Source organism: Schistocerca americana, chromosome 7 (assembly GCF_021461395.2).
Source record: "Schistocerca americana isolate TAMUIC-IGC-003095 chromosome 7, iqSchAmer2.1, whole genome shotgun sequence".
Lineage (NCBI taxonomy): Eukaryota > Metazoa > Arthropoda > Insecta > Orthoptera > Acrididae > Schistocerca > Schistocerca americana.
The window spans coordinates 154,335,815-154,361,291 of record NC_060125.1 but is presented as its reverse complement, the minus strand read 5'-3'; the positions used below and the strand labels follow the sequence as shown (position 1 = coordinate 154,361,291).

General features: G+C 45.8%; 1 protein-coding gene across 3 annotated transcripts in view; it reads left to right on the top strand.

Moving 5' to 3' along the window:
* Positions 1-25,477, top strand: part of LOC124622155 (semaphorin-2A-like) — a 1,077,868-nt gene that overhangs the window by 1,018,814 nt on the left and 33,577 nt on the right. For all 3 annotated transcript variants that reach the window (XM_047147795.1, XM_047147796.1, XM_047147794.1), the window contains one exon: positions 9,017-9,168. In XM_047147795.1, the coding sequence (XP_047003751.1) occupies positions 9,017-9,168 (152 nt within the window). The remainder of the gene's footprint in view (positions 1-9,016; positions 9,169-25,477) is intronic.

Sequence of the window (25,477 nt, the reverse complement as noted above, 5' to 3'; positions counted from 1 at the left end):
GCGAAGCGCGTAACTGGTTTCTCTTCGCAACTTCGTTTCCTTACTCGAAGACAGTATCGAATGACCGCTGGTAAACACCACGCAGACGGCACTTTTCTGTACGTTGTCTGTCGATTGGTTAGTTCCTTCTAGTAATGCCGAGAGTGTAACCTCCCTGAAATAAGTCTGATAGAACGAAATATTTTCCGTTACTATGACCGTGTTCAGAATATTATCTCAATGGACTCGCTTTTTCCAGAACGAGGTTTTTTTTATAGAAAAATACTTTTTTTGGTGGGGACCCCAGTCTTGTGAATGGTTCAGTGCGGAACGACACGATTTACTCTCTCATGACAACCTATTCATCTCTGACCCGCCCTTAGACCCCACGCCCTTAATTATTTCTGAGATGTACTTCAGTCTCTGTCCTCCCCTGCAATTTCTACCCTCTGGAGCTCCCTCTAGTGCGACGGAATTTACCCCTGATATCTTAACACATGTGCATGCATTCCGTCTCTTGTTGTTGTTTGGTTTGTGGGGCGCTCAACTCCGCGGTCATCGCCGCCCGTACAAAGTCCCAATTTTTACACAGTCCTGTTCTTTTCCGCAGTCCAATCGAGCCACTTTCACGAATGATGATGATGATGATGAAATGATGAGGACAACACAAACACCCAGTCCCCAGGCAGAGAAAATCTCCTACCCGGCCAGAAATCGAACCTGGGTCCCCGTGATTGTTCCTACTCGATGTCTTTGTTTCCGTATGTTTTTTTCCTTCAACGAATCTGCGGAGAAACCTTCGCATTTCTTATTTTATCAGTCTACAAATTTCTCAACCTCGTTTTATAGCACCCCATCTCAAACACTTCGATTCTCTTCATTTCCGGTATCCCTCACTTCTTGGTTATCACCATACAATGCTATGCTCCAAGAGCACATTCTCATCAGTTTCTTCCTTTGATACAAGCAGACTTCTCTTAGCCAGGAGCGTCCTCTGTACCTGTGCTAAGCTAATTTTTATGTTCTCTTTGCATCGTTCACCATGTGTTATTTTGTTTTCAGAGTAGCAGAATTGTTTAACTTTGTGTATTTCGTGGGAACTACTTTTGATGTTAAGTTTACCACTAATCTCATTTCTGTCTCTCCTCACCACTGTCGTCTTACTTCGGCTCACTTTTAGTCCGTATTCTGTACCCGTTAGACTGTTCATTCAACACTCCCTGTAATATGGGGAGCTCCAATGTTAGGCAGGTCATGGAGCCCCTCAGGAACATAGCGGCTAGGGCGGGGAAGAAGACCAACGTTCACTCGGTGTGCTTGCCGGGGGGCCTTCTCCAGGATGTGGAAGAGGCTCTTCCCGCGACTATCGAGCGTGCGGGGTGCAGTCAGCTGCAGATTGTTTCACACGTCGGCACCAACGATGCCAGTCGTCGGGGTTCCGTGGAGATCCTTGGGTCCTTTCGACGGCTGGCTAAATTGGCGAAGGCAGCTTCCATCTCTCGTTGAGCAAAAGCCAAGCTGACGATTTGCAGCATCGTACACAGGTTGGACCGGGGTCCTCTGGATTGGAGTCGAGTGGAGAATCTAAACCAGAGGCTACGTCGACTCTGTGACGAAAATGGTCGTAGATTCCTCGACCTACGCTATGGAGTGGAAGGTTGTAGGACGCTCCTCGACAGACCAGGGATGCAGTATACACAGGAAGCAGCTACATGGGTAGAACAGTACTTGTGGCGTGCACATGGGGGTTTGTTAGATTAGGTTCCTCTCCACGGGAAACAAAACGTTGGCCCTGAAAAATTACCAGTTCATGATACTGATGTGGATGTAACAACTGTAAAAATTCTTAGTACGCCTAAACATGTCATTCCAAAGGATTTAAATATGCAAAATCTCATGTCAGTAAATTGTCGAAGTGTCTGTAGCAAGATCCCCGAGCTACTCTCCGATATAAACAGTAGTAATGCCAATTTTGTATTAGGTAGCGAAAGCTGGTTGAAACCGGACATAAATAGCAGTGAAATTTTGAACTCAGATTGGTCAATGTTTAGGAAGGATAGGACTGACGCTATGGGAGCTGGTGTATTCATTGCAGTTAAAAGCTGTTTAAACGCAGTTGAGATAGATACTGGGTCGGACTGTGAAAGTCTGGATAAAGCGTCAATCAGACAAGGAGTGACGATTGTATTAGGATGTTTTTATAGACCAACAGCATCCGCAACAGACGTCGCAAAACGTTTGAGAGAGAGCCTTGAGTACATAGGAAATAAATATCCAAATTATCCATTAGTTACAGGTAGAGACTTCAATCTGGCGTTCATTACATGTTTATCACAGGGGGCTGAAGCAAAGTTTCGTGTGAAGTTATTCTAGGAGCGCTCTCAACATACAACCTTGAGCAATTTGTTAGAAAACCAACTCGAGATGGGAATATATTAGACACTTTGGCGACAAACAGACCTGATCTTTGTGAGGAAGTTAATCTAGAAGAAGGTATTAGCGACCATAATGTCGTTGTGGCTGCCATGGAAATTGCAAAAAGAAAAAAAGAAAAAGAAAAAACAGCGTACGGTTTTCTTGTTTGGAAAAGCAAATAAAAGTGTCATTAATGAATATCTTCATAGTCAGCTCCAAGCATTCACCGGGCGACTCAAAGATATTGAGCATCTGAATTTAAAGGTATTATCCACCACGTGCTAGAGAAATATGTGCCTTGCAAAAATACAGGGGAGGGAAAGGATCCACCTTGGTTCAACAAACATACAAGGTTCAACAAACATACAAGGAAAGGTAAAGGAACCACTTGGTGCCATGTTATCAGAATTCGGGGATAAAGCAAATTTTGATAGCTCAAAAATATCCTGGAGCGTATCGTGATGCAAAAAAAACTCCTCTTGGGCAGTTACAGCGACGCTTTGTCTTCACATCATCCCGTAACCTCATCAACGGTCTCCATATTATGCTCTTGTAAAGGTTTGCGTCTTAGAGACCTACTCTCTTAGTGCCACGCCATAGCAGTCCCAAAGAACACTCAAGCTCGTCCGATAGTGCTTGGGCCTTCGCTTTTTTCGGTGGTGCCGAATCTGTGGAATCTGCGCCAAGTAACGACGATGATATTCCGTCAGCGGGCTGTGGTATGGGAATGGAATCGATTAGTCACCTTGATAAGGGCCAGAGCATAGTCACTGAGCCGCACTTTAGCAGAGGCTGCCAACAGACCTGCTCATGTGGACAAGCCGTTAGGCTCTCAGCCCCTGTAAAGTGAGCAGCCACCGCGGCTGGAAGGCAGTCTGCATACTAACATGTACATTTCGCGCTGTACTGTGAGGTGCACCCAACTGAGACTGCAGACCTAAACCATGGGATACTTGGATGTTCGCGTTACGACATCCATCAGCGCAAGTTTCTCAAGGCCTTGGTCGGAGTAAGACTTCCCCGAATCTGTAACCTTGTGAACCGAATGACGTAGTACTGTTTTAAACAGACCGGCCCTGTATTCGGGAGGCTGAAGGTCCAGTCTTCATTCAACCCTCCTGATTTAGGTTTCTCGTGGTTTCCCTAAATTACTTCAGCATCCTGACTGAGATTTTCCGTGGTTTCCCCAAATAACTTCAGGCAGATGCCGGAATGGTTGCTACTATAAGCCACCTGCCTGTCCCATCCTTGTTATAGTAGACCTTTATGCACGTAAAAGTCTGTATAACCGAATTACTTTATGTTTGTTGTTCTCAAAATGTAATACTAATGCATATCCAATATCCTTGTAAGAGATATGTGCAGACGAATAACTATACTACTACTACTACTACTGCAACTACATCTGCGACGGGCCTGTTTCGGCAGTTTTCCACAGCGGACTACGTCAGTATATCCCGGTTTCTCCAAGAAGCGAACATACAGTTATAAATCAGCATGAGATATACGGACTGCGTTGAATGTACGAAGTATAACATCAAATTTAACTGTTATTAGCGTAATTTAATTTGCCAGTATACAATGTAAAATATTGTATATTACGTCTGTCATTAACCACTTCTCTGGCTAAATGATTGACACCAGCGACCAATAAATCCATAAATAAACGGGAGTGCTTAAGCACCGTTGTAGTACTGTGATGCCTATTTCGCCTAGGATTTCTCATTGGATACAATTTGTAATAACTGTATACCGTTTACGACGGTGTTGACACCAACTCTGGAATTATTCGGCTTTCAGCTTGCTGGGTGAAGTCGTGCATTGCCTTTTCCCTGTTAGCGCCGTTTGTGCACGTGTTCCGCAACAGTTTGAACTCTGAGCACTGTGTAGCGACTATTCTGAGAGTAACGAACAATTTGCGTTTGTATCCAGTGGGATACAAAAGAATCAACAACTTTCCAGTGCTTGTTTTGGTCCTTTCTCTAGGGCTCTTAGCGAAACAGCAAGCATTCCTGCGCAGTAATTAGTCCGGTAAAGAAGACATCTATATTGGCCTAACAAGCTGCAACATTCTGCTGATGCCCCCGTTCGGTGGGCTTTTTCGATTGGTATGAGCATTCACGGAACGTTTGTTATGTCGTGGTAGATGTTGAAAACTAATCGATAGGCCCACTGCTCTTCACATTTTGCGATATCGTCTCGATTATGATACGCCGAACTTGGAGCACCAGGACTACCACTTCTGTTATGATTGCCGGTCTTGACAAAGACTTGTTCCTGCACTTCGTAGTTCGTCATTCAGAGTAGTTTCACCACACTGTAAGCGCCTTCGCCACCCAACCACAGTATGATACAATGGTGCACTGATGGAACACATTTCCATCAAATGAGCGTCGATTATTGTGGCATTGTTTCACTTCAAATGTAGGAATCTAATTACCCTATTTTTATCGTTGGGGTATCTCACTTTGGTTTGGTTTTTGTAGCTGCGTGCTGCGTTACTGTGAGGAATTCAGTGTGAAACAGGAGTGCTTGGTTGGTTGATTTGGGGGAGGGGACCAAACAGTGAGATCATCGGTCATCGGTCCCATCGGATTAGGGAAGGATGGAGAAGGAAATCGGCCGTGCCATTTCAAAGGAACCATCCCGGAATTTGCCTTAAGCGAAAAACCTAAATCAGGACGTCAAGACGTGGGTTTGAACCGTCGTCTTCCCGAATGCGAGTTCAGTGGGCTGACCACTGCGCCGTCTCGCTCGGTAATGTGTAAGGGGACTGCATATGTGCACCTGAAAAAAAAAATTACTTTACTTTTCCGATACGATAATTAAGACTTTGGCCAACCATCGTACGTGCTGGTCTCTAGACAGCTGGTAGCTGATGCATAATTCTAGAGCGTGTGGTTGCTGTGATTGTTAAGAAATACACTGCCGGAAGAAAAGTACACCCTTTTAGAAGTTTTCAGTTCACTTATGAGTTACTATACAACAGTGCATATGGAGTTCATGAAGTGATTATATTTACAGATCACTAGCGCAAGCTTTTCTGAAGTATCAGGTATCGACCCATGCTAAAACACCCATATTAACAGGTGATGTAGCCTCTACTGACGGCAATGCAAGCGCTGGTTCTGGCGTCCTGTCGTACAGATAGCGAATAATGTCCTGGGATACGTTATGCCACGCCTGCTCGACCTGTTCACGTAGTTCTGGAAGAATTTTTGGTTGACGAGTCGCACGCGTCTCATCTGTCGTAGTATATCCCTCACATACTGTATTGGAGACAAGTCTGGAGTTGGTTAAAAATGGTTCAAATGGCTCTGAGCACTATGGGACTTAACAGCCGTGGTCATCAGTCCCCTAGAACTTAGAACTACTTAAACCTAACCAACCTAAGGACATCACACACATCCATGCCCGATGCAGGATTCGAACCTGCGACCGTAGCAGTCCCGCGGTTCCGGACTGCGCGCCTAGAACCGCTAGACCACCGCGGCCGGCTGGAGTTGGTGCTGATCAGGGAAAATGTCGCACGTCTTGCAGAGCCCGTTGAGTTTCGCGGTTAGTGTGTGGTCGAGCTTTATCCTGTTGGAATACCACATCACCTTCTTCATCAGGTTACGCTCCATTCAGAGGCTGTTGCACTCAACGAGCGTTATTTTGATTTGTAAATAATAGATTTCAGCTATCAGTCGTCCTTTGGTATTTTTATTGGCAGATCTAGACTTCAGCTAAAAACTAGCCGTTCTCAATGCACTATCCGTTTTTGGTCAACGCATTGAATGCTCAATGAATATTCAATGAACTGTGTACAAAGCCAGACCAACAGGCATTACATGCATTGACCAAAAAAGGATATGCATTGAGAATTGCTAGTTTCTAGCTGAAATCTAGATCTGCTAATAAAAATTCCAAAGAACGACTGGTAGCTGAAATCTGTTGTTTACACATCACCTTCTTGTTGCAAGAACGGCAAAAGAACGGGTCTAACAACTTTCTGCACATACCGAGCGCTGGTTAGCCTCCGCTTCAGAAACACCAAAGGTGAACGTAGCTTATTGCACTCCAGACTAAGCCCTGGGATGGAGCCAGTGTGTCTTGGAATGTACTGTAAGAGACGGCGCTCAGCAAATCTACGTTGTACGTGCAAACGAGCAACATTTTCGTCCAAGAAGAGTCAACAATTATCGCTGAAGACCACGGCGCGCCGTTCCATCCCTCAAGTGAAGCCCTGAAGGCAGCAGTCGAGCTGTGGATGTCGATGCTGTGACGTGAGTGGAAGAGGGCCAAGAGGTGTGGGTGGCCATACTCTCACTGCTAATAAACACTTTCCAACAGTTTATGTTGACAAGTCTGAGCTCACAAGCTCTCTTATCTGTGCTGTGGTAGTCGTACGATCTGCCACTGCTGCGCTTACAATACGATGACCCTGACGGGCGTCTGTGCTGCGTGGACACCCAGAACCTCCTCTGTGAGTGTGAGAATGTTCACGTGACCACTGATACCAGCATCGTTGCACAGCTGACGCTGCACGTCCAGCTAGTGTGACTCAACCGTGAATTTAGACTTTAAAAAATCTTTGCATAAAGAATTTACTTTATATACTAGCGATTCATCAAGAACATTAACACATTTAATCGCACTAGGTGAGCATGGATGTAGTTGCCAGGAAGTAACTGATGGAAAATGAAATTACTTTTAACAAATGTGAATTTTATTCCTAAAGGCTTTTTCAAAAACAGATTTACAATTATAAGCAGAAAAGCACCCTCGAAATATCAAGTTACAATTCTGTTTAGAGGCAGAAAGAATAATATTAACAGTATGAGCCTTCGGGCTGACAAGCTTGTCTGCTCCCTTTCAACACGGCCGTAGTCATGACCGCTCACAACAACCTCTGAAAGAGTACACTGGTGCAAATCTCCAACACATCAGATTACTTTAAACTGAAAGGTTTTTAACAATTCACACAAACACGTAAACTATGCAGCCCGTAAGGGGGATGGAATGGTACAACACTCAAATTATTTGCCACCGAAAGTACATTTTTTTAAAAGAACTCTTACGGTGGAAGTGTGGTAACCTTATAACCTAAAATGACTATTAAAATAAAACCCATAAAATGGAGACTTACATAAAATGTACAACATGCTCTACATTACATATATACCACCTCGCAAGATGATAGGCAAGATAAAAACATATTTCAAGAGTTCGGCCTTTAAGCAATAAATTCGCCAACACCGAATCCGACAAAATAACAGAGGCAGCTATTACCGTACGGCAGACCGACAGACAGACACTAACTGCCTCATGCGGACGAGAGACGGACGAGCATGCTGGGGACAAGAGACTGACCAAGAAACAAGTAGAATTTAACAAGTAAATGAAACAACTTATCAGGAATCGCTTAACTTCTAATAAACTGCCATTTCTGGCGAAGACCTGGCGCAGCACCCCCACAACGCTCTCCCGACCCGTCCGCTGCCAGCCGCTTCAACGGACGCAGGAAGGCGCGCCGATCTCCCGTCTCAGGGCGTCGCAGCTCGCACCGGCCAGACCGGTGTCGTAGGTTGGCTCCTGCTGCTCTCGTGTCGGCCGCGAAGCCACTACCCCTCGCTATACGGCGCGGCCCACTGGACTCACGTGGCGAGCTCATATGCGCCGACGCTCCAGGCGGACAAGTCATCTTGTGTCCCAGTGCGCGACCGACCAACCGATCGATCCAACCGCCAATTCCCATTGCCTGAACAAACTCGAGCAGACTGGCGGCCTAACACATACTAGCACTCCGGACGACCGACAGACACTAACCGCCTCACCAATGTGGATCAGAGACAGACTTCGCTGACCAACTGACCAGACTCGCCCAGACTGACAGACTCCCCAGGCTGACCAACTGCCTCCGACTGACTCACTCAGACTCCCTCTAGTCTCACAGACTGACTGACTGCCGAGCTGATAGCGCCCCTTAAATGCACGCGAACAGGCAGCCTTTCCGCCTTTCCACCAGTGGGAGACACCAAAGCTGCGATTGTCACAGCGGAGCCACCGCCAGAAATGGAGGGCGATTGCTTCACACAACGCGCTGCGGCGCGCTCTTCAAAACAGCAAATTTTACCACGGCTCAGTGACAATTCTCTGAAAGGGCCATCCAGCCACCCGGGAGATCATAATTTGACCCCTTTGTAACGCGCTCATGGCTGCAGGTAGCAGGATTGCATTTTAGGAGCTTGGTTACCTGCTTGCTTCACACGTTTCCACTACACAGAGCCTTCGTGCTGTGGGCATTCCCTATTACTGAGGAGACAAAACTGTCATTCTGGTAGCTATTCCACTATGCTATCTATTGGCAGATTACGTCCACTATATCTCAGGTGGCATATGCAGTCACTAGGTTCGGCGTCGTCTTCCCAGAAGTACTTTTTTTTTTTCGTGCATTGTATCTGCTTATGCCCACCACGACGTGCTCGTCACTCGATACATCAGTGCTTGAGCTAGCATGCGTATGCTCATCTTCAGAGACTTTGCAGCCGGCACCGACCCATGGATCCCGTGGGTCTGACTCTGCTGCCATGTGCTCGTGTAGTCCAGCCCTACAGCTTCCTCGGCGCCTGTGTTGCAGCACGCGTCGCTGTACGTGGCGACGGACGAGCGCGTGCGGCAGCTGCTGCTGGCCGACTGCGGCCGTCGCCATTCCAACTGCTTGCAGTGCGTCACCGACCCCTACTGCGGCTGGGACCGACGAGACGGCGTCTGCAGACTGTACGCCCCTGGGTGAGTCACTCCATCTCTCCATTTTTTATTACAGGATCACACAAAAGCATTATTGATTACCCGGTTTCGACTATCACAAAGATTCATCTTCAGATCCAGCAAACCAAAACTGACACTTTTCAAAACTACATAAAACGTACATATAAGAAAGTGTAATAATGTAATCCTAATTACCTTTGTATCCATATTAAACTGAAAATATGTATGCTAATTCGACGAAATGCTCTGTATGTCTTGCTTGTAAACGAACCGGGAACAACTCATGGTTGACGACTGCATGGTCTGCTGTACTCAACGCCCTCAAGCTTTCATTCGGTACTGCTCGGTTCCATCTCCGGTTTGTTTTCCAGCAGCGTTATTTGTATGCTGATAGTGATATATAGCGGTATGCATAGATTTACTGATGACAATTTGGCCGGCCGGCCGAAGTGGCCGTGCGGTTAAAGGCGCTGCAGTCTGGAACCGCAAGACCGCTACGGTCGCAGGTTCGAATCCTGCCTCGGGCATGGATGTTTGTGATGTCCTTAGGTTAGTCAGGTTTAACTAGTTCTAAGTTCTAGGGGACTAATGACCTCAGCAGTTGAGTCCCATAGTGCTCAGAGCCATTTGAACCATTTGAACAATTTGGCCGATATGCACCCCGTGTATGGAATCACTGAATGCAATGGAAACATGTTACGTCATAATGCTGAGCAGCTGCAATCACATCATAGAACTTTTCCATTCGCATATGTTTTGTGCAAAATACTAACACGAATTCTTTACAGACGAATGGAAAAACTAGTAGAAGCCAACCTCGGGGAAGATCAGTTTGGATTCCGTAGAAACACTGGAACACGTGAGGCAATACTGACCTTACTACTTATCTTAGAAGAAAGATTAAGGAAAGGCAAACCTACGTTTCTAGCATTTGTAGACTTAGGAAAGCTTTTGACAATGTTGACTGGAATACTCTCTTTCAAATTCTAAAGGTGTCAGGGGTAAAATACAGGGAGCGTAAGGCTATTTACAATTTGTACAGAAACCAGATGGCAGTTATAAGAGTCGAGGGACATGAAAGGGAAGCAGTGGTTGGGAAGGGAGTAAGACAGGGTTGTAGCCTCTCCCCGATGTTGTTCAATCTGTATATTGAGCAAGCAGTAAAGGAAACAAAAGAAAAATTCGGAGTAGGTATTAAAATTCATGGAGAAGAAATAAAAACTTTGAGGTTCGCCGATGACATTGTAATTCTGTCAGAGACAGCAAAGGACTTGGAAGAGCAGTTGAATGGAATGGACAGTGTCTTGAAAGGAGGATATAAGATGAACACCAACAAAAGGAAAACAAGGATAATGGAATGTAGTCTAATTAACTCGGGTGATGCTGAGGGAATTAGATTACGAAATGAGGCACTTAAAGTAGTAAAGGAGTTTTGCTATTTGGGGAGCAAAATAACTGATGATGGTCGAAGTGGAGAGGATATAAAATGTAGGCTGGCAATGGCAAGGAAAGCGTTTCTGAAGAAGAGAAATTTGTTAACATCCAGTATTGATTTAAGTGTCAGGAAGTCATTTCTCAAAGCGTTTCTGAAGAAGAGAAATTTGTTAACATCCAGTATTGATTTAAGTGTCAGGAAGTCATTTCTCAAACTATTCGTATGGAAAGTAGCCACGTATGGAAGTGAAACATGGACGACAAATAGTTTGGACAAGAGAATAGAAGCTTTCGAAATGTGGTGCTACAGAAGAATGCTGAAGATTAGATGGGTAGATCACATAACTAATGAGGAAGTATTGAATAGGATTGGGGAGAAGAGAAGTTTGTGGCACAACTTGACCGGAAGAAGGGATCGGTTGGTAGGACATGTTCTGAGGCATCAAGGGATCACCAATTTAGTATTGGAGGGCAGCGTGGAGGGTAAAAATCGTAGAGGGAGACCAAGAGATGAATACACTAAGCAGATTCAGAAGGATGTAGGTTGCAGTAGGTACTGGGAGATGAAAAAGCTTGCACAAGGTAGAGTAGCATGGAGAGCTGCATCAAACCAGTCTCAGGACTGAAGACCACAACAACAACAACAACAACAACAATGTTTTGTGTTATAGGTGTAGCTGATTGCATAGAACGGGCTTTTCACTGTTGTGAAGACAGTTTCACAGACAAATGTAATTGAGATAATGAACCGAATAAATAACAATACCTATTGGCTTTCGTCTCGGGATCTGCGTCCGGTATTTGCTTGACAATTTTTCCGAAATTTCGCCAGCACCAGGAAATTATTAACGGAACGTCGACTGAAGATCCCAAGACGAAAGCCAACAGGCAAAGCGACAAAATGTGGGCAAGAGGGCTTCAACAATTTTATGAACCGTGATTACATGAATACTCTTTAATGGTCTTCTGGTCATCATTTTTTCCTTATACCGAAATCCTCGGTGTAGGAGGGTTTCATCTTGAATACAGGTTAATTTTGTTAAATGTGGACAATTTGCAGGAAACGATTCGTTGGACGAGCATTGTTATTTAGCCATGAGCTGAAGTGTTTTCAGTTTGTTGTGAGATGTAGGCTGCCGAACGTGAGCAGTAGCCCCCTGGATGGAGCCAGTTTGAGGGTGCTGATCCGAAGTCAGGTCTAGAACAGTAGGGAGCTGTAGATCTGGTCGCGGGGTTATCAGTATTGCTTCATTCAGGACGTCCAGTTGATGGTGGGGGTTAGTTGAGACCCATCTCTTCAGGACCTCTGGTCATGGCTTCTAGCCGTTCTTCAATGTAGTGGAGTCATATTCCTCTTGGGTTGTCGCACCAACCGCTATGTTTGACAGTTAGGTCGCCACGCATGAGGATCTTGTTAAATCTGTCACAAAGAGTCGTGAGATCTTATTCGTCGAACTGTCGTTGCGAGCTTAAGTATGCAGACACCATCGTGAAAATGTCATGAGAAGTGGAGACATTCACTGGTGTTGCCTCAAGAGACGTGAATTGAGGAAGGTTTTGTGGTACGTGCGTGATGGCAAATATGGCCTTGCCACCCCCCGGCGATTGCCTCCGTCTGTCCTGTAACCAACCATGTTCAGAAGCTCAAATGTATGAATTGGTCGCAATCGAGTTTCCGTTAATAACAGGATGTCCACCTTTTATCGAATGAGAAAATGTTCCTGTTCATGCTAACATCATTGGCATTAAATATGCTAAGTGTGAGGCCTTGTAGCTGTGAAGGTCTATGTGCCATTATTGGGGGAGGAGATCTTCATAGCACTTTCTGAGAGGATGAGTAGTTTTTATAGAGTGTCCCCAGCAACTTTAAATTTCTAAATGTGTCCTTACGGATGCTAAGAATACCCTTCTGGTTCAGTGATGTTCTGAATTTCGATATGCTTGAGAACATCTGAATGATGTGGCTAGTGTCGGACGATTCCTGTGCCGAAGGTGTGGTGGTAGGTGAGTTGCGGCCGCTAGTTCGTGGTGAAGATCGACCAGTACGTTCTGCTGATGTCATCCTCTTCGGCAATGCAGGAAAGTAGTTCTGATTGTCCCCGTTTGGTGGCAGAGGAGCAGTGGCTGGTTGTTGTTGGCGTGCTTGAGCTGCTTGTTCTTCTGCAGTGTACGCCCTGAGCGCCTGTTGAATACTGGGATACCCCCTCCATGTGGTGGAATGGTTGCCTCCACGGTTTACACACTTAGGCTTCTGCGTTGTTGGCTTAGTGCAGGATTTGGACGGATGGTGCCCGGCGCATTCGACGCATCTGAGCGGTACTGAGCCGTAGTTGGCTGTACGGAAGAAGCGTTAGCAACACTTACGTTGTGGTGGTCCATCCTTCGGACGATCGTAGATCGTGGTGCCCATGATGTGGTGAACGCCATAAATCGAGTCGTTAGGTGGTCCAGGTGGAAGTGTAACGCGGTAGACAGGGTTGCGCTTTTAGCTTGTTGGTTCGTTCATCACCTGACTTGAATTGATGTACGGAAACCTCGATGAATCCGACGGTTTAAAGTTCCCTTTCAACTCCCTCAGTTGTTATTTCACCTGACAAGTACCTAAAAACAACTTTCATTCATTTCTCTATTGGTGAACGTTGAATGAAAACGCAATTTTGGGAGTCCTGAAGGAACCGTAGTCCAGCACATAGATTTGCCAGGGATTCAGACTGATACTTGATTGTATCGTCCTTGAATGTCGCCTTGATAGATCCACTAACGTGTCTCTTCAATTCCGAGTTCAGCGTCAGATAGCGCTCTGCCTACTGAACTATCATCGGAGATAATACACTCCTGGAAATGGAAAAAAGAACACATTGACACCGGTGTGTCAGACCCACCATACTTGCTCCGGACACTGCGAGAGGGCTGTACAAGCAATGATCACACGCACGGCACAGCGGACACACCAGGAACCGCGGTGTTGGCCGTCGAATGGCGCTAGCTGCGCAGCATTTGTGCACCGCCGCCGTCAGTGTCAGCCAGTTTGCCGTGGCATACAGAGCTCCATCGCAGTCTTTAACACTGGTAGCATGCCGCGACAGCGTGGACGTGAACCGTATGTGCAGCTGACGGACTTTGAGCGAGGGCGTATAGTGGGCATGCGGGAGGCCGGGTGGACGTACCGCCGAATTGCTTAACACGTGGGGCGTGAGGTCTCCACAGTACATCGATGTTGTCGCCAGTGGTCGGCGGAAGGTGCACGTGCCCGTCGACCTGGGACCGGACCGCAGCGACGCACGGATGCACGCCAAGACCGTAGGATCCTACGCAGTGCCGTAGGGGACCGCACCGCCACTTCCCAGCAAATTAGGGACACTGTTGCTCCTGGGGTATCGGCGAGGACCATTCGCAACCGTCTCCATGAAGCTGGGCTACGGTCCCGCACACCGTTAGGCCGTCTTCCGCTCACGCCCCAACATCGTGCAGCCCGCCTCCAGTGGTGTCGCGACAGGCGTGAATGGAGGGACGAATGGAGACGTGTCGTCTTCAGCGATGAGAGTCGCTTCTGCCTTGGTGCCAATGATGGTCGTATGCGTGTTTGGCGCCGTGCAGGTGAGCGCCACAATCAGGACTGCATACGACCGAGGCACACAGGGCCAACACCCGGCATCATGGTGTGGGGAGCGATCTCCTACACTGGCCGTACACCACTGGTGATCGTCGAGGGGACACTGAATAGTGCACGGTACATCCAAACCGTCATCGAACCCATCGTTCTACCATTCCTAGACCGGCAAGGGAACTTGCTGTTCCAACAGGACAATGCACGTCCGCATGTATCCCGTGCCACCCAACGTGCTCTAGAAGGTGTAAGTCAACTACCCTGGCCAGCAAGATCTCCGGATCTGTCCCCCATTGAGCATGTTTGGGACTGGATGAAGCGTCGTCTCACGCGGTCTGCACGTCCAGCACGAACGCTGGTCCAACTGAGGCGCCAGGTGGAAATGGCATGGCAAGCCGTTCCACAGGACTACATCCAGCATCTCTACGATCGTCTCCATGGGAGAATAGCAGCCTGCATTGCTGCGAAAGGTGGATATACACTGTACTAGTGCCGACATTGTGCATGCTCTGTGGCCTGTGTCTATGTGCCTGTGGTTCTGTCAGTGTGATCATGTGATGTACCTGACCCCAGGAATGTGTCAATAAAGTTTCCCCTTCCTGGGACAATGAATTCACGGTGTTCTTATTTCAATTTCCAGGAGTGTATATTGGTTTGTGTAGATGGTTGTTGTGTCGTTGGAGGTGCAGGTACTTCAGACGTTGTATCGCCCGTAGGGTGGCTGGTGACTTCCATTAGTTCCATATCCGCCTGCAGTGATGTGAATTGGTTTGACATTGGCAGTGGGGTCGTGTCGCTTAGTTAAGTATTCTAGCTGTTGGGGCTTTTTACTTTTCCCGGCAGCTTTCTTACTGCGGACAAATTGGGAATGTTGTTTATTTAGGTCATCCTGGTGATCCTCGTCGTCCGTCGACTGGTGGGCAGCGTGTGAGTCGGATACAGGTGTGTGGTTCAGCAGCTCCTCCTCTCCAGAAGAGTCTTCGTCGTCACGTTCAGGTGCAGTTTTACCGCGATGGGCGTCCCTGTCTCTGGCGGGCTGGTCATGTCGTTGGCGGTCTTCAATAGTTGTTTATTCTGTCGTCCGTGGGAGGTGGGATGTTCACAGAGAATGGGTCATAGGTTGTAAGAAATTGGTCCTGCCCAAAGGACCGTAGCTTGCCTTGTCAAAAATCGGGACCTTGGCCCAAGAGGACGTGAGATTGCTGCGTTCAAGTTGGGACGTGGTCCTCTTTCATCCCCCACTCTTGCAGTACCTGTGTTCGTCGAGTCCTCTCCCTGATTTGTCAGCATCGAAGGTCCCGCTGCCGGTGCCAAAGTCGTCATAAGTGGAGTGGTCGATGGCGCCGTCAGTTGGAAAGGCCCAGCCGAACGGCGATCGAATGACTTCGGCACAGCTGAGGTAGCTGCCTCGGCTGTCCGCGATCCGCTGTCTGTTTGCCGCGACATTCCACACTCGGCTGATAGTGAAACGTATTGAGGACCACTGGCCTCTAAGCAACAACAGCCGATGCGTACTTTCAGATGAGCCATCCTGCGGCCTTACAGCGTAACAGAGAGCTTAAATGCGGTCTTACACTACCTGCACATCCAGGAATGGGCTCCGCATGCAATATTTCTTTGAGGTGCTTCCACAAGTAGAAATCTAAAGAATTGACGTCGCTCGATGAGGCAGTTCATGTGATTGGATCCTTTCATCTGATCCAAAGCCCAGGGTAGATGCTGCCAAGATGCCTCTGCAGGGAAATGCAGAAATGAACTGGAGCACCATCACGTAGTAGCCTCATTGTTCGTTGTACCAACAAAGGCACGTCTTCCAGCAGGAGAGACGGGGTCATCCACAGAAAGTGCAGAAATGCGCCATCCGTGATTTGTTGTAGAAGACTGACTGCTTCCATGAGGTTGTCGCAAATAATCCTGGCCCACCCATTGAGGCTGGACCAGTGCTGATGGCTTACTGCCACCAACCCATGAAAATTTCCTGTAGCTGAGACATGGGTGTGGTGAAGGTTGATGTGGTGGGGTAAACAGTAAACCAGCGACAAAACTGTCACCATGGATGCAAGTCTGTAGATAATAAAGCCTGCGCATGTTGTAAGTGACACGAACGGTGGCAGTTGCGTAGAAAATATCGCACATGGTCGTCTGGCTTACCCCATTCTGGCGGCCCATCTGCCTACATTGTTCAATACTTGATCCTCCAAGGCCTGTGTATGTTTCATGCAGACCCACCTTTCATGGTCACCCATTCAAGTAAACGAGCCTGTCCCGCACAAATGACGGAACACTGTTGAAAACAGGCTATGGAGTGGTTGCTGTTACCGGGGACCCATTGCCATTTGCCTGTTCTTATGTAAAGGTCACGTCGCCCAATTCCTGCTTGGTATACCATGTCGTCGTCTCTCAGCACTGCGCTACGCGACACACTTTCGACCATAGTGGGTTGGCAACAGCACTGAAGCGAATGACTCCTTGTACCAATACGTCATTGACAACATTACTGCACTCTTGAGTGTGAAGCTAAAACGCTAGTAAGACAGAACATACCCACTAGCCTTGTGTGCTCACATGTGTGCTTTCGATCATTGGAATCTACAATGTCAAAGCTGTTCTGTCTCCACCATCAAGTGGGTGTACGACCCCTCAAACGCATTTCTGGCGGTATGTCCATATCAGGGGCGGGCAGACGTTGCACGCGGCTCATGAGCACACAGCGCTGCACGTGTGCTGCTCGCGTGCAATCGTCGAATGGGACAGTGGTCACAGCCGGCAGGTTGCGGCAGTGTAGTGCCAGGCTAAGCTGCGGACGTTGAAGCGAAGGGACCACTACGTGGTGAACGTTGTATTTCTAGAACCGGAAAACGCAGAGTGAATCAAGGAAACGCAGAAGTGGAGATTTGCTATCTTTCAATATGTTCCCGTACTTAGTGCAATAAAAGAGGAATTTCTCAAGCGATTTGGGGATATATCATACTTATCCCAAGGTTCTGAATAGTTCTCGAGACAATGTGGTGTTTCTGTAGATGATATTCATCCCAGTTTGCAAATTGAATTAATAGATCTACACTGTAGATTCTACAGCATAATTCTCGTATGAGACACAAGTTCCTTTTGGCAAGACGTATAATAGATTTTTATCACGACTTTCCACAGCAAGAGTTTCCTCGTCTCCATCGTGAAGCCGCAAAGATAATATGTTAGGCTCGACATACGTTTGCGAGAGATTTTTTTCTGTTATGAAAATTAATAAGTCTCGGTTAAGAGCAAACATCAGTAATGAAAATTTACGTAACTGTTTGCGTTTTTCTGTATGTAGAAATTATGTTCCAGACATTAAACGTATTGTAAACTCCACCTGTGATAATTAAATACAACGTATCGTAGGTAATAGGTACTCTTTCAAACCATGATTTCTTTCAAGCACTCGTAGTAGCCTTATTCCTTCATTCAATAAAGCAGGCCAGGAAACAAAACTTATTACAGAGGAAGAAGCGGAGAGTTGGTATGGTGGGGAGGGGAGGTAAGCGGGTGGCCAGCTTGCCCCTGTGTGCACGCAGAACACCTGTTAACTGCACGCGTGCAAGTGCACCGCACACGTGCAGGATTTCCGCCCGCCCCTGGTCCATATGAAACTTCTTCGCCCATTATCCTCTCAGGGATCGCCTCCTGCAGTTGTTTTATATTTAGCAAAATCGTTGTGTATACAGGATGTAGGAGTCCGACAGCGACAAACTTCGAGGAGTTATACACGATTTTACTACAGTAGCAGACGGCAGCGATGTTGTGGTAGGAGTGGACATCATTAATGCCACCAACGTCTTGAATGCCGTCAAGCAGGCACATTACGAGAAGTGCTGGCTGTGTACCGTTGCCGTATAAACTCACGTTTGCTGCCGTAGGGATGGCCTAGATTCAGCATCTTCCATGTAACTTCAAAGCGCCGTTTGACTGTCATTGTAGACTAACCAATTGGTGTACAAGAGTGCAAACTTCAACAGCTGACCTGCTGTCCAGGAGGACGTAAGCGTTAATGTCTTGCTCTTGCGACATGTTCTTGGAGATACTACCCAACCTAAAAGTATACGACTTGTATTAGTTATAATTATTAGTCTGCAAATGAAGTAAATACTGACTTACAGTTGTTCAGTACACAGACCTCAGTCAGCAGTAGAAATATCTGCAATTATAACCGTTACACCCGTTTTATATCGTGAACAGATTGTCTTTTATCGAAATCGTCCCATACTCAGGGAATGGGTGTAGGGAACCAGTTGCAGGAATTTTACATCGCCGTTCTTGGCAATGTCGTAGGTGAAGTGGTTTGCCACTGCGTTCCCCGACTTGCTATAGACTGTCAAGGGTGTATCTGTGCTGTGTGGATGGCTGATGAGTGTTTGGAAAGTGTGGTGCCGGGTTTGTTCACTTGGAGTGAAGAACAGGAATAGGGCGAAACGCGTTGCCAGCACATAGCCTGCTCTTCTCGAGTAGCACCAAGGAGACCGCCGAGCTTGAATTTTCTGTCAGACCGACGGATCACCACCAAGAGCGTCAAATGCCCCCAGTTGATGCGACACTGAAGAAATGTTTGCAATTTAATCCAGCACACTGGCGCGGTAACACAGGTGATAGCAACTTGACGCCACCACTTCTCCTTCCCTTGCTAAAAATAGTCAATACTGGCAGTGGAAGTTTTCTACCAACAAGATACGAACTGGCTCACTTGCGAGTCGAGCACCACCGCAGAGGCGTGCGTTAGCGAACTATTAACTTCGAAGTATCGTATTTGTATTTCGTTCTTACATCACGCATCTATCATATTTTTTCATCTCCAGACGTAAAATTCTGTTTCCTCCTGTTTTTCCTCGCAGAGTCTTTTATTAACTCAGAGTTTTACAAAATCCATCCTTTCCCATGAGTTACATTGCCAATATGCGACATTTTTGTACTCGTCGTGGTGCCTCAACCATTAAGCACTCTCTTCTCTGTCTCTCTGTTTTGTGTCTTCCTACCCTTAGCGAAAAGTCCTTATGCGACTAGGAACATTCTGTTTTTCATCTTCCATGTTCGGCCAATTTGTTGCAGCAATTCAATACCATCTTCGTCTGTATATCAGGGTGTTATATCGTCCAATGAATCAGCAGGGCAGACAATCATGTGACTAGAAAATTGAAATGTGTGTATGTGTGTGCGCGCGGCGCGTGTGCGTGCACGTGTATGTGTGTAATGCTGTGAACATCTCTTCAAATTAAGAAACTCCTTCTTGTTATCCCCAGAAATATTAGCCTAACTTCTTTTAAAACAGTCAACAGCCATAGTATGACGCATTGTTTTCGATGTCACTACTGCCAAAGAAACTTCCACCACAACTAAAAACGGCCAACATTTCGCATTCACCGTAAGACACATGAAATTGTAGTAAACGTTAACAGTCGTCTGACGATTGACGTCTCGAACGTAATCAATAACGGCACTTTTTGTTTTTCATAAACAGCATTATGAGCAGTCACTGGCCTCCGTTTTTACGTTTTATAGGAATTAACACGAGCGCGACTTACTGGACAAACGACCAACCCTCAAAACTGTCATCCTCTTCAAGAAGATGGATCATTAGCTGTTGCTGAGCGACGGTTGGCGTCTCTCCGACTCAATTTTGTATAAGACTATTCGAGTGCGAGAAACGTAAGCAGTCTAATAAATTTCAGGAAAGCATACGGGAAAATTCAATCTCTTCTACTAACATTTCGTCCGTGTATCTTCTGTCCATCCTCATCGTGAACCAAGAAACTATCTCTTTGCTTACTCAGATGATGGATGGAAGATACGCAGCCGAAATATTACTAGTAGAGACTGAATTCGCTCAGCAGTTTGGCCGACATATGTTCGACAATTCATTGCACGCTGAATAACTTAAAACCCACGGAAAACAATTACCTGACTATAGTGAAAGATGTATGGTACTCATCTGACCATTGGTATTATACGGGGATGAAGTCACTTATGCACAAAGTCACGGAATATTAAAGTGAGGTGACTTGTAATCTAAACGGCATGAAGAGACATATTAACTTTAACTGTTAGTAACGAAGTTTTGGAATAAGTACATTAACTGTTGGAAAATGACGTACTTCGTGAACTTTGACAATTTCTTTAATGTGTGTTTATTGTGGCAAGTATTTTGAAATCTAGAGTAATGGTACGTAGTCGAATTAAATCAGGCGATGCTGATACGATATTACTTGAAGAACATCATTCCACTGAAGCAACTGCGGAAGCAGGGCACGAACTCATTAGCTCTATAAGAAATATGGATCAATGGATTAAAACCATAGACAACTTGGATCTAAAAAGAGATAGTCATAAACCTTGGAGACTCCTGAAACATCTAAGTAATGATCGGTCTATGACCGCAGTACACCATAAGAACGGGCATTAGTTACTGCTGAACAGGAAGGCAACACACAAATCCAAAAAGTCAAAATTGCAAAGAGAAGAGCAAAAGGAGAGCAATCTCCTCACAACACCATTCAGCATGCTAGATAAGGATGCTAAATAACGTAAGAATGGAACATCAGCTGGCTTAGATGATATACGAACAGAGCAAATTAAGCACTTTCGCATAACAACAAAGAAATGGACTCTGCATCTCTTTAATAACGGTGTGAGCAGATGTCAAATCCCAAAGGTATGGCGAAAGAGCCGAATGATTGCCTTGCTGGAATCTAGTAAAGAAGAGAACAATCCAAAGAATTTTAGACCAGTTTCATTACTCTGCCTTCTATACAAAGTGCTGAAAAGAATGATCTTAAATCGCCTGCTAATACGTCAACAGGCTGGATTTCGTCCTGGTGTAAGATACGCTGGACAACTGCTGAATCTTACGCAGTTCATAGGAGTTGGGTTTGAAGCTCGTAAGGTGACCGGGGTGGTATCTGTCGACTTGTCAGCGGCCTATGACACTGTCAGCCACCAGCTACTACTACTCAGAGTATACAACATGACCAATGACTTTAGCCTAACTAGGTTCAACACAGGCTTTCTGCAAAACCACAGATTCTTCGTGGACTTTCAAGAGCAGCGCAGTCGACGGAGACGACAGAAAAACGGTTTACCCCAAGGGAGCGTGTTGGGTTCAATCCTATCCAACATGTATAGAAACGACCACCCAATAGCCCCCAATAGTTTCTTATATGCTGATGACTTTGCTCTTGCCACTCAGAGCTCAGACTTTGAATCAGTGGAGTGCACGGTCACGAATGCCCTTGTAGATCTATCAAGATACTGTAGCACAAATCAGGTTAAAAAGAACTCCTCAAAGACTCAAGTGTGCACTTTTCGTTTGAGAAGTAGGAAAGCTGCTCGTAGTTGATGATAGTATGGTGAGGATTTGAGTTACAAAAATACCTGGGAGTGACGCTGGACAGATCTCTTACTTCAAGAGACTTGTATGAATTGCAAGTTGAAAGTTTCCACCAGGAACAATCTGTTAAGAAAATTGGCTGCATCACAGTGGGGCAGTCAAACTGAATGCATCTGAACCGTTGCAACTGCATTAGCCTGTTCGGCAGCAGAGTACGTTAGTCCTGTTTGCTATAATTCATCACATGCCAAACAGGTAGTTGTAGCTCTCGACGACACTTGCAGAATCATACCAGATTGTTTGAAATTTACTACTGTCGAATGGATTTACTACCTTACAGGAATAGCATCACCTCCCATTCCAAGAGAAAAGTGCAACAAGAGGAAACCCATCCCCTGTACGGGTATAAATCGCATTCGCAGCGATTGAAGTCAAGGAAGAGTTTCCTTAGAACATCAACGTACTTACTGAAAATGTCAGGGTGCAACTTTGGAGGGGTAAGACTTCCCTTCCCTCTGGTTGGAAAAGAGTTCCTGAAACTCTACCTTCAGGACATGCGGAGGAATGGATGTCCTGGAAATCTCTGAATAGGCTGAGATCAGGAGTGGACATATCAAGGACTAATCTGGCAAGATGGGGCTGCAGTAAAGAAAACAATATTAAATGTGGTTGTAGAGAAGTCTAGACTGTCCAACACATGCTTCAGTGTCGACTGTGTCCAGCCTCGTGTATTCCAGAAGACCTTCATCAAGTGACAGAAAATGGACTGGAATGTAGCCAAATTTTCGTCAAATACTATATGACATGTCAGCGGTGCACCTATGTATGTTTCTGACAATATAATATTAGGAAATGCGACACTAAAAGAGGTAGAAGAGCTTTTCTATTTGTTGGCTATGGCCGAAGTAGAGAGGATATAAAATTCAGACTGGCAATAGCAAGAAAAGCATCTCTGATGAGTAGAAATTTTGTGTAATCGAGTAGAAATTTAAATGTTAGGAAGTATTTCCTACACGTATTTGTATGGCGTGTATCCTCGTACGAAAGTAAAACAACGAAGAGAAGAGGACGATAGAAGCTTCTGAAATATGGTACCACAGAAGAATGCTGAAGAGTAGGTGGGTAGATCGAATAACTAAGAAGGAGATACTGAACCGTTGGCAAAGGGAGTAAGTTTGAGGGGATGAAAATTATAAGAGGAAGGCTTGAACACAGTAAACAGGTTGACGCAGAGACGAAGAGGCTTGCACAGAATAGACTAGTATGGAGAACTGCACTGCCGTGCTTCGGACTGAAAACCCCAACAACAAGAAGAAGTTGACATAACAGGGTAGCTGAAAATTAAAATATGACACTCTACAGCTCTGAGACAATAGAACGTATAGAAAGATGCTTTTCATCCCTAGCTCCTACTGTGTAAAGGCTGAGCTAAGCGTACTTGCGTGAAAGAGTAACGCCACGCGTGCAGCGACGCTTCAGATGATTTCCTCGCCCGCGGTGACGTGGCTTGGCGTCCGCAGCAGACGTAAACAACTTTATTGTGCAGGCCGGCACGTCCGCACGGGCGAGCGTATCAGGAATTTCTGATCTCATGAATAAATTTTCATATGAATGGCTGACAGTAAAAGGCGTTGGGCGCGTCAAGCGCTGGACGCGTCTTTGTCTCAGCGCTCGTAAAAAAATGGGAGTGAAGTGCGCCTGGATGAAAGCTGGACGCGACCCACTGGCGTAACGCTGACGTCTACTTCAGAGCCCTCTGCGGAAGTCGCTGGCGTGTCGAAAGCAACCTCACGATGTTTATTTCTGTTGTAGGCGACGCTTAACGTTCGTGGCAGCAGGCACAGCGAATACAGCGAGTTTCCGAAACAAATGTTCCCTTTGATGTGCTTTAATGACGACAACACGAATAACGAGAAACAGGAATTTTTGCCCAATAATACTCCTCAGCATAAAATGAGAAAACTTATTACTAGTATTATACCTTGTCCGATTCTGTAAACTAACAGTAGCCACATTTTGCATTCAGAACGATTCACAGGAAGCCGGAATCACACCTCTTACGTATTGCTTTGTCCGAGAACAAAGCATCATTGTTGCTGTTATAGACATAAAACGTTAAAGACGTTACCTCAGTATATGTCGGCGTCTACGCACTATTTTACTAACCAAAATTTCATCTCTTCACGCACCATATGTCTCGAAGGTAACATTCCTGTATTTCATAGTAGTGGGTAAAGTAATAATGTCGAGTGAAATTTAGGCGCTGTTGATGGCACTCTTGATCGGAGGATCTCAAAAAATCTAACAAGTTCTGTCGTGACGAATGTCTTCTTTCTTCATGTCGTTTGGAACCTATTGTTCGCGGACTTTGACTCACTCCAATGGAAGGATCAGCGTTGCGCGGGATTAGCCGAGCGGTCTAGGGCGCTGCAGTCGTGGACCATGCGGCTGGTCCCGGCGGAGGTTCGAGTCCTCCCTCGGGCATGGGTGTGTGTGTTTGTCCTTAGGATAATTTAGGTTACGTAGTGTGTAAGCTTAGGGACTGATGACCTTAGCGGTTAAGTCCCATAAGATTTCACACATATTTGAACCTTTTTTTTGAAGGATCAGCATCAAATGTTAGATGCTCTCAGTGCAAGTATTGAGAACACGCAAAAACACAACTGTGCAGCAGTTATAGCAGTACGTATTTCAGACCTTACTGCTCTCTGATAGTGTCTTAGTTTTGTGTTCCAGGACAAAGCTCTTTTGTTGTATATGTTTTTTTTTGCGTTTGGAATGCCCTCTGTTCTCTACGGCTATCATTTCTTTCGAGTTGCTTGTTATAATAAGAGTTTATTTTTGACAGAAATGTGTTAATAGTGGATATTCTTAACAAAGGTCGTATGGTAAATTCTCCACACTCCTGAAAATTGGAACAATAAGCATATTGTCGTCCTAACATCGAAAAATGGCTAAATTTATCTTCTCGAGAAAATTTATACTTACAAATACGTGGAACAATATTTCCAGGGCAGTAAACAGTGTATTTTCTGCTTATTCTTTGTATCTTGTTGTCATTCTAAATGCCAAATAAAATCGCAATTATCTTTTCATTAGATGGGTCTGACATTTTTACGTCGAAACTATTTTCATTGAAAAACGCTTATCTTTTTTTACGTTTTTCTGTATGCGTTATGTAAGCTTTTTCTTCGCTCAAGTGTTGCAAAAGGCAAATACCGGTATGTTTCTGCTTGCGGCTGTTTCGTCTGTCTTGTGGGAGCACATTAGAAGGCAAGATAAAACATGCGCCGGTGAAACCTTCGCAGTGTGTCACGAAAACAAAGGCAACAACAAGTATTGAGAACACACAAAAGCACAGAAGCCACTACTATAATTGTAGTGAGCTCTGCGAGAGTAGATTAATTTCCACTGCCAGCCGATAGTTTCTGTTTCTGTGCAAGCGCAGTTTGCAGCGCACTTACGATCGTAGAACTCCACACCCAGTTGGCTGGTGAATTAGACGCAAGCACATGATGCGCGTCCACAACGAGAAATCGATTTTCACCAGAAAGTCGCTCACGTAAAACAGGCTTTATACGAGGCTCACTCCAAAAAAAATGCACACTATTTTCGTAAAAATACAGTTTACATTCTGCATGTGTGAAAGTTTTACAGTATGTAGACACATCCTTCCCGCTTGTTTTGAAACTTAGTTCAACCTGTTCCCGTGAGTGGCGCCGTCACAGCATGTCTTCAAGATGGCTGCTTCACTTGACGTTCGTCAGAAGCAATGTGCTGTCATAGAATTCCTGTGCTGTGAAAACGAAACAGTGGGAAACCGCCACAAGAGGTTGAAAAAGCTGTATGGAGATGCTGCTGTCGATCGCAGTACAGTTAGTCGGTGCGCAAGCAGGTTACGTAATGAAAGCGGGCACGGCAATATTGAGGATTGT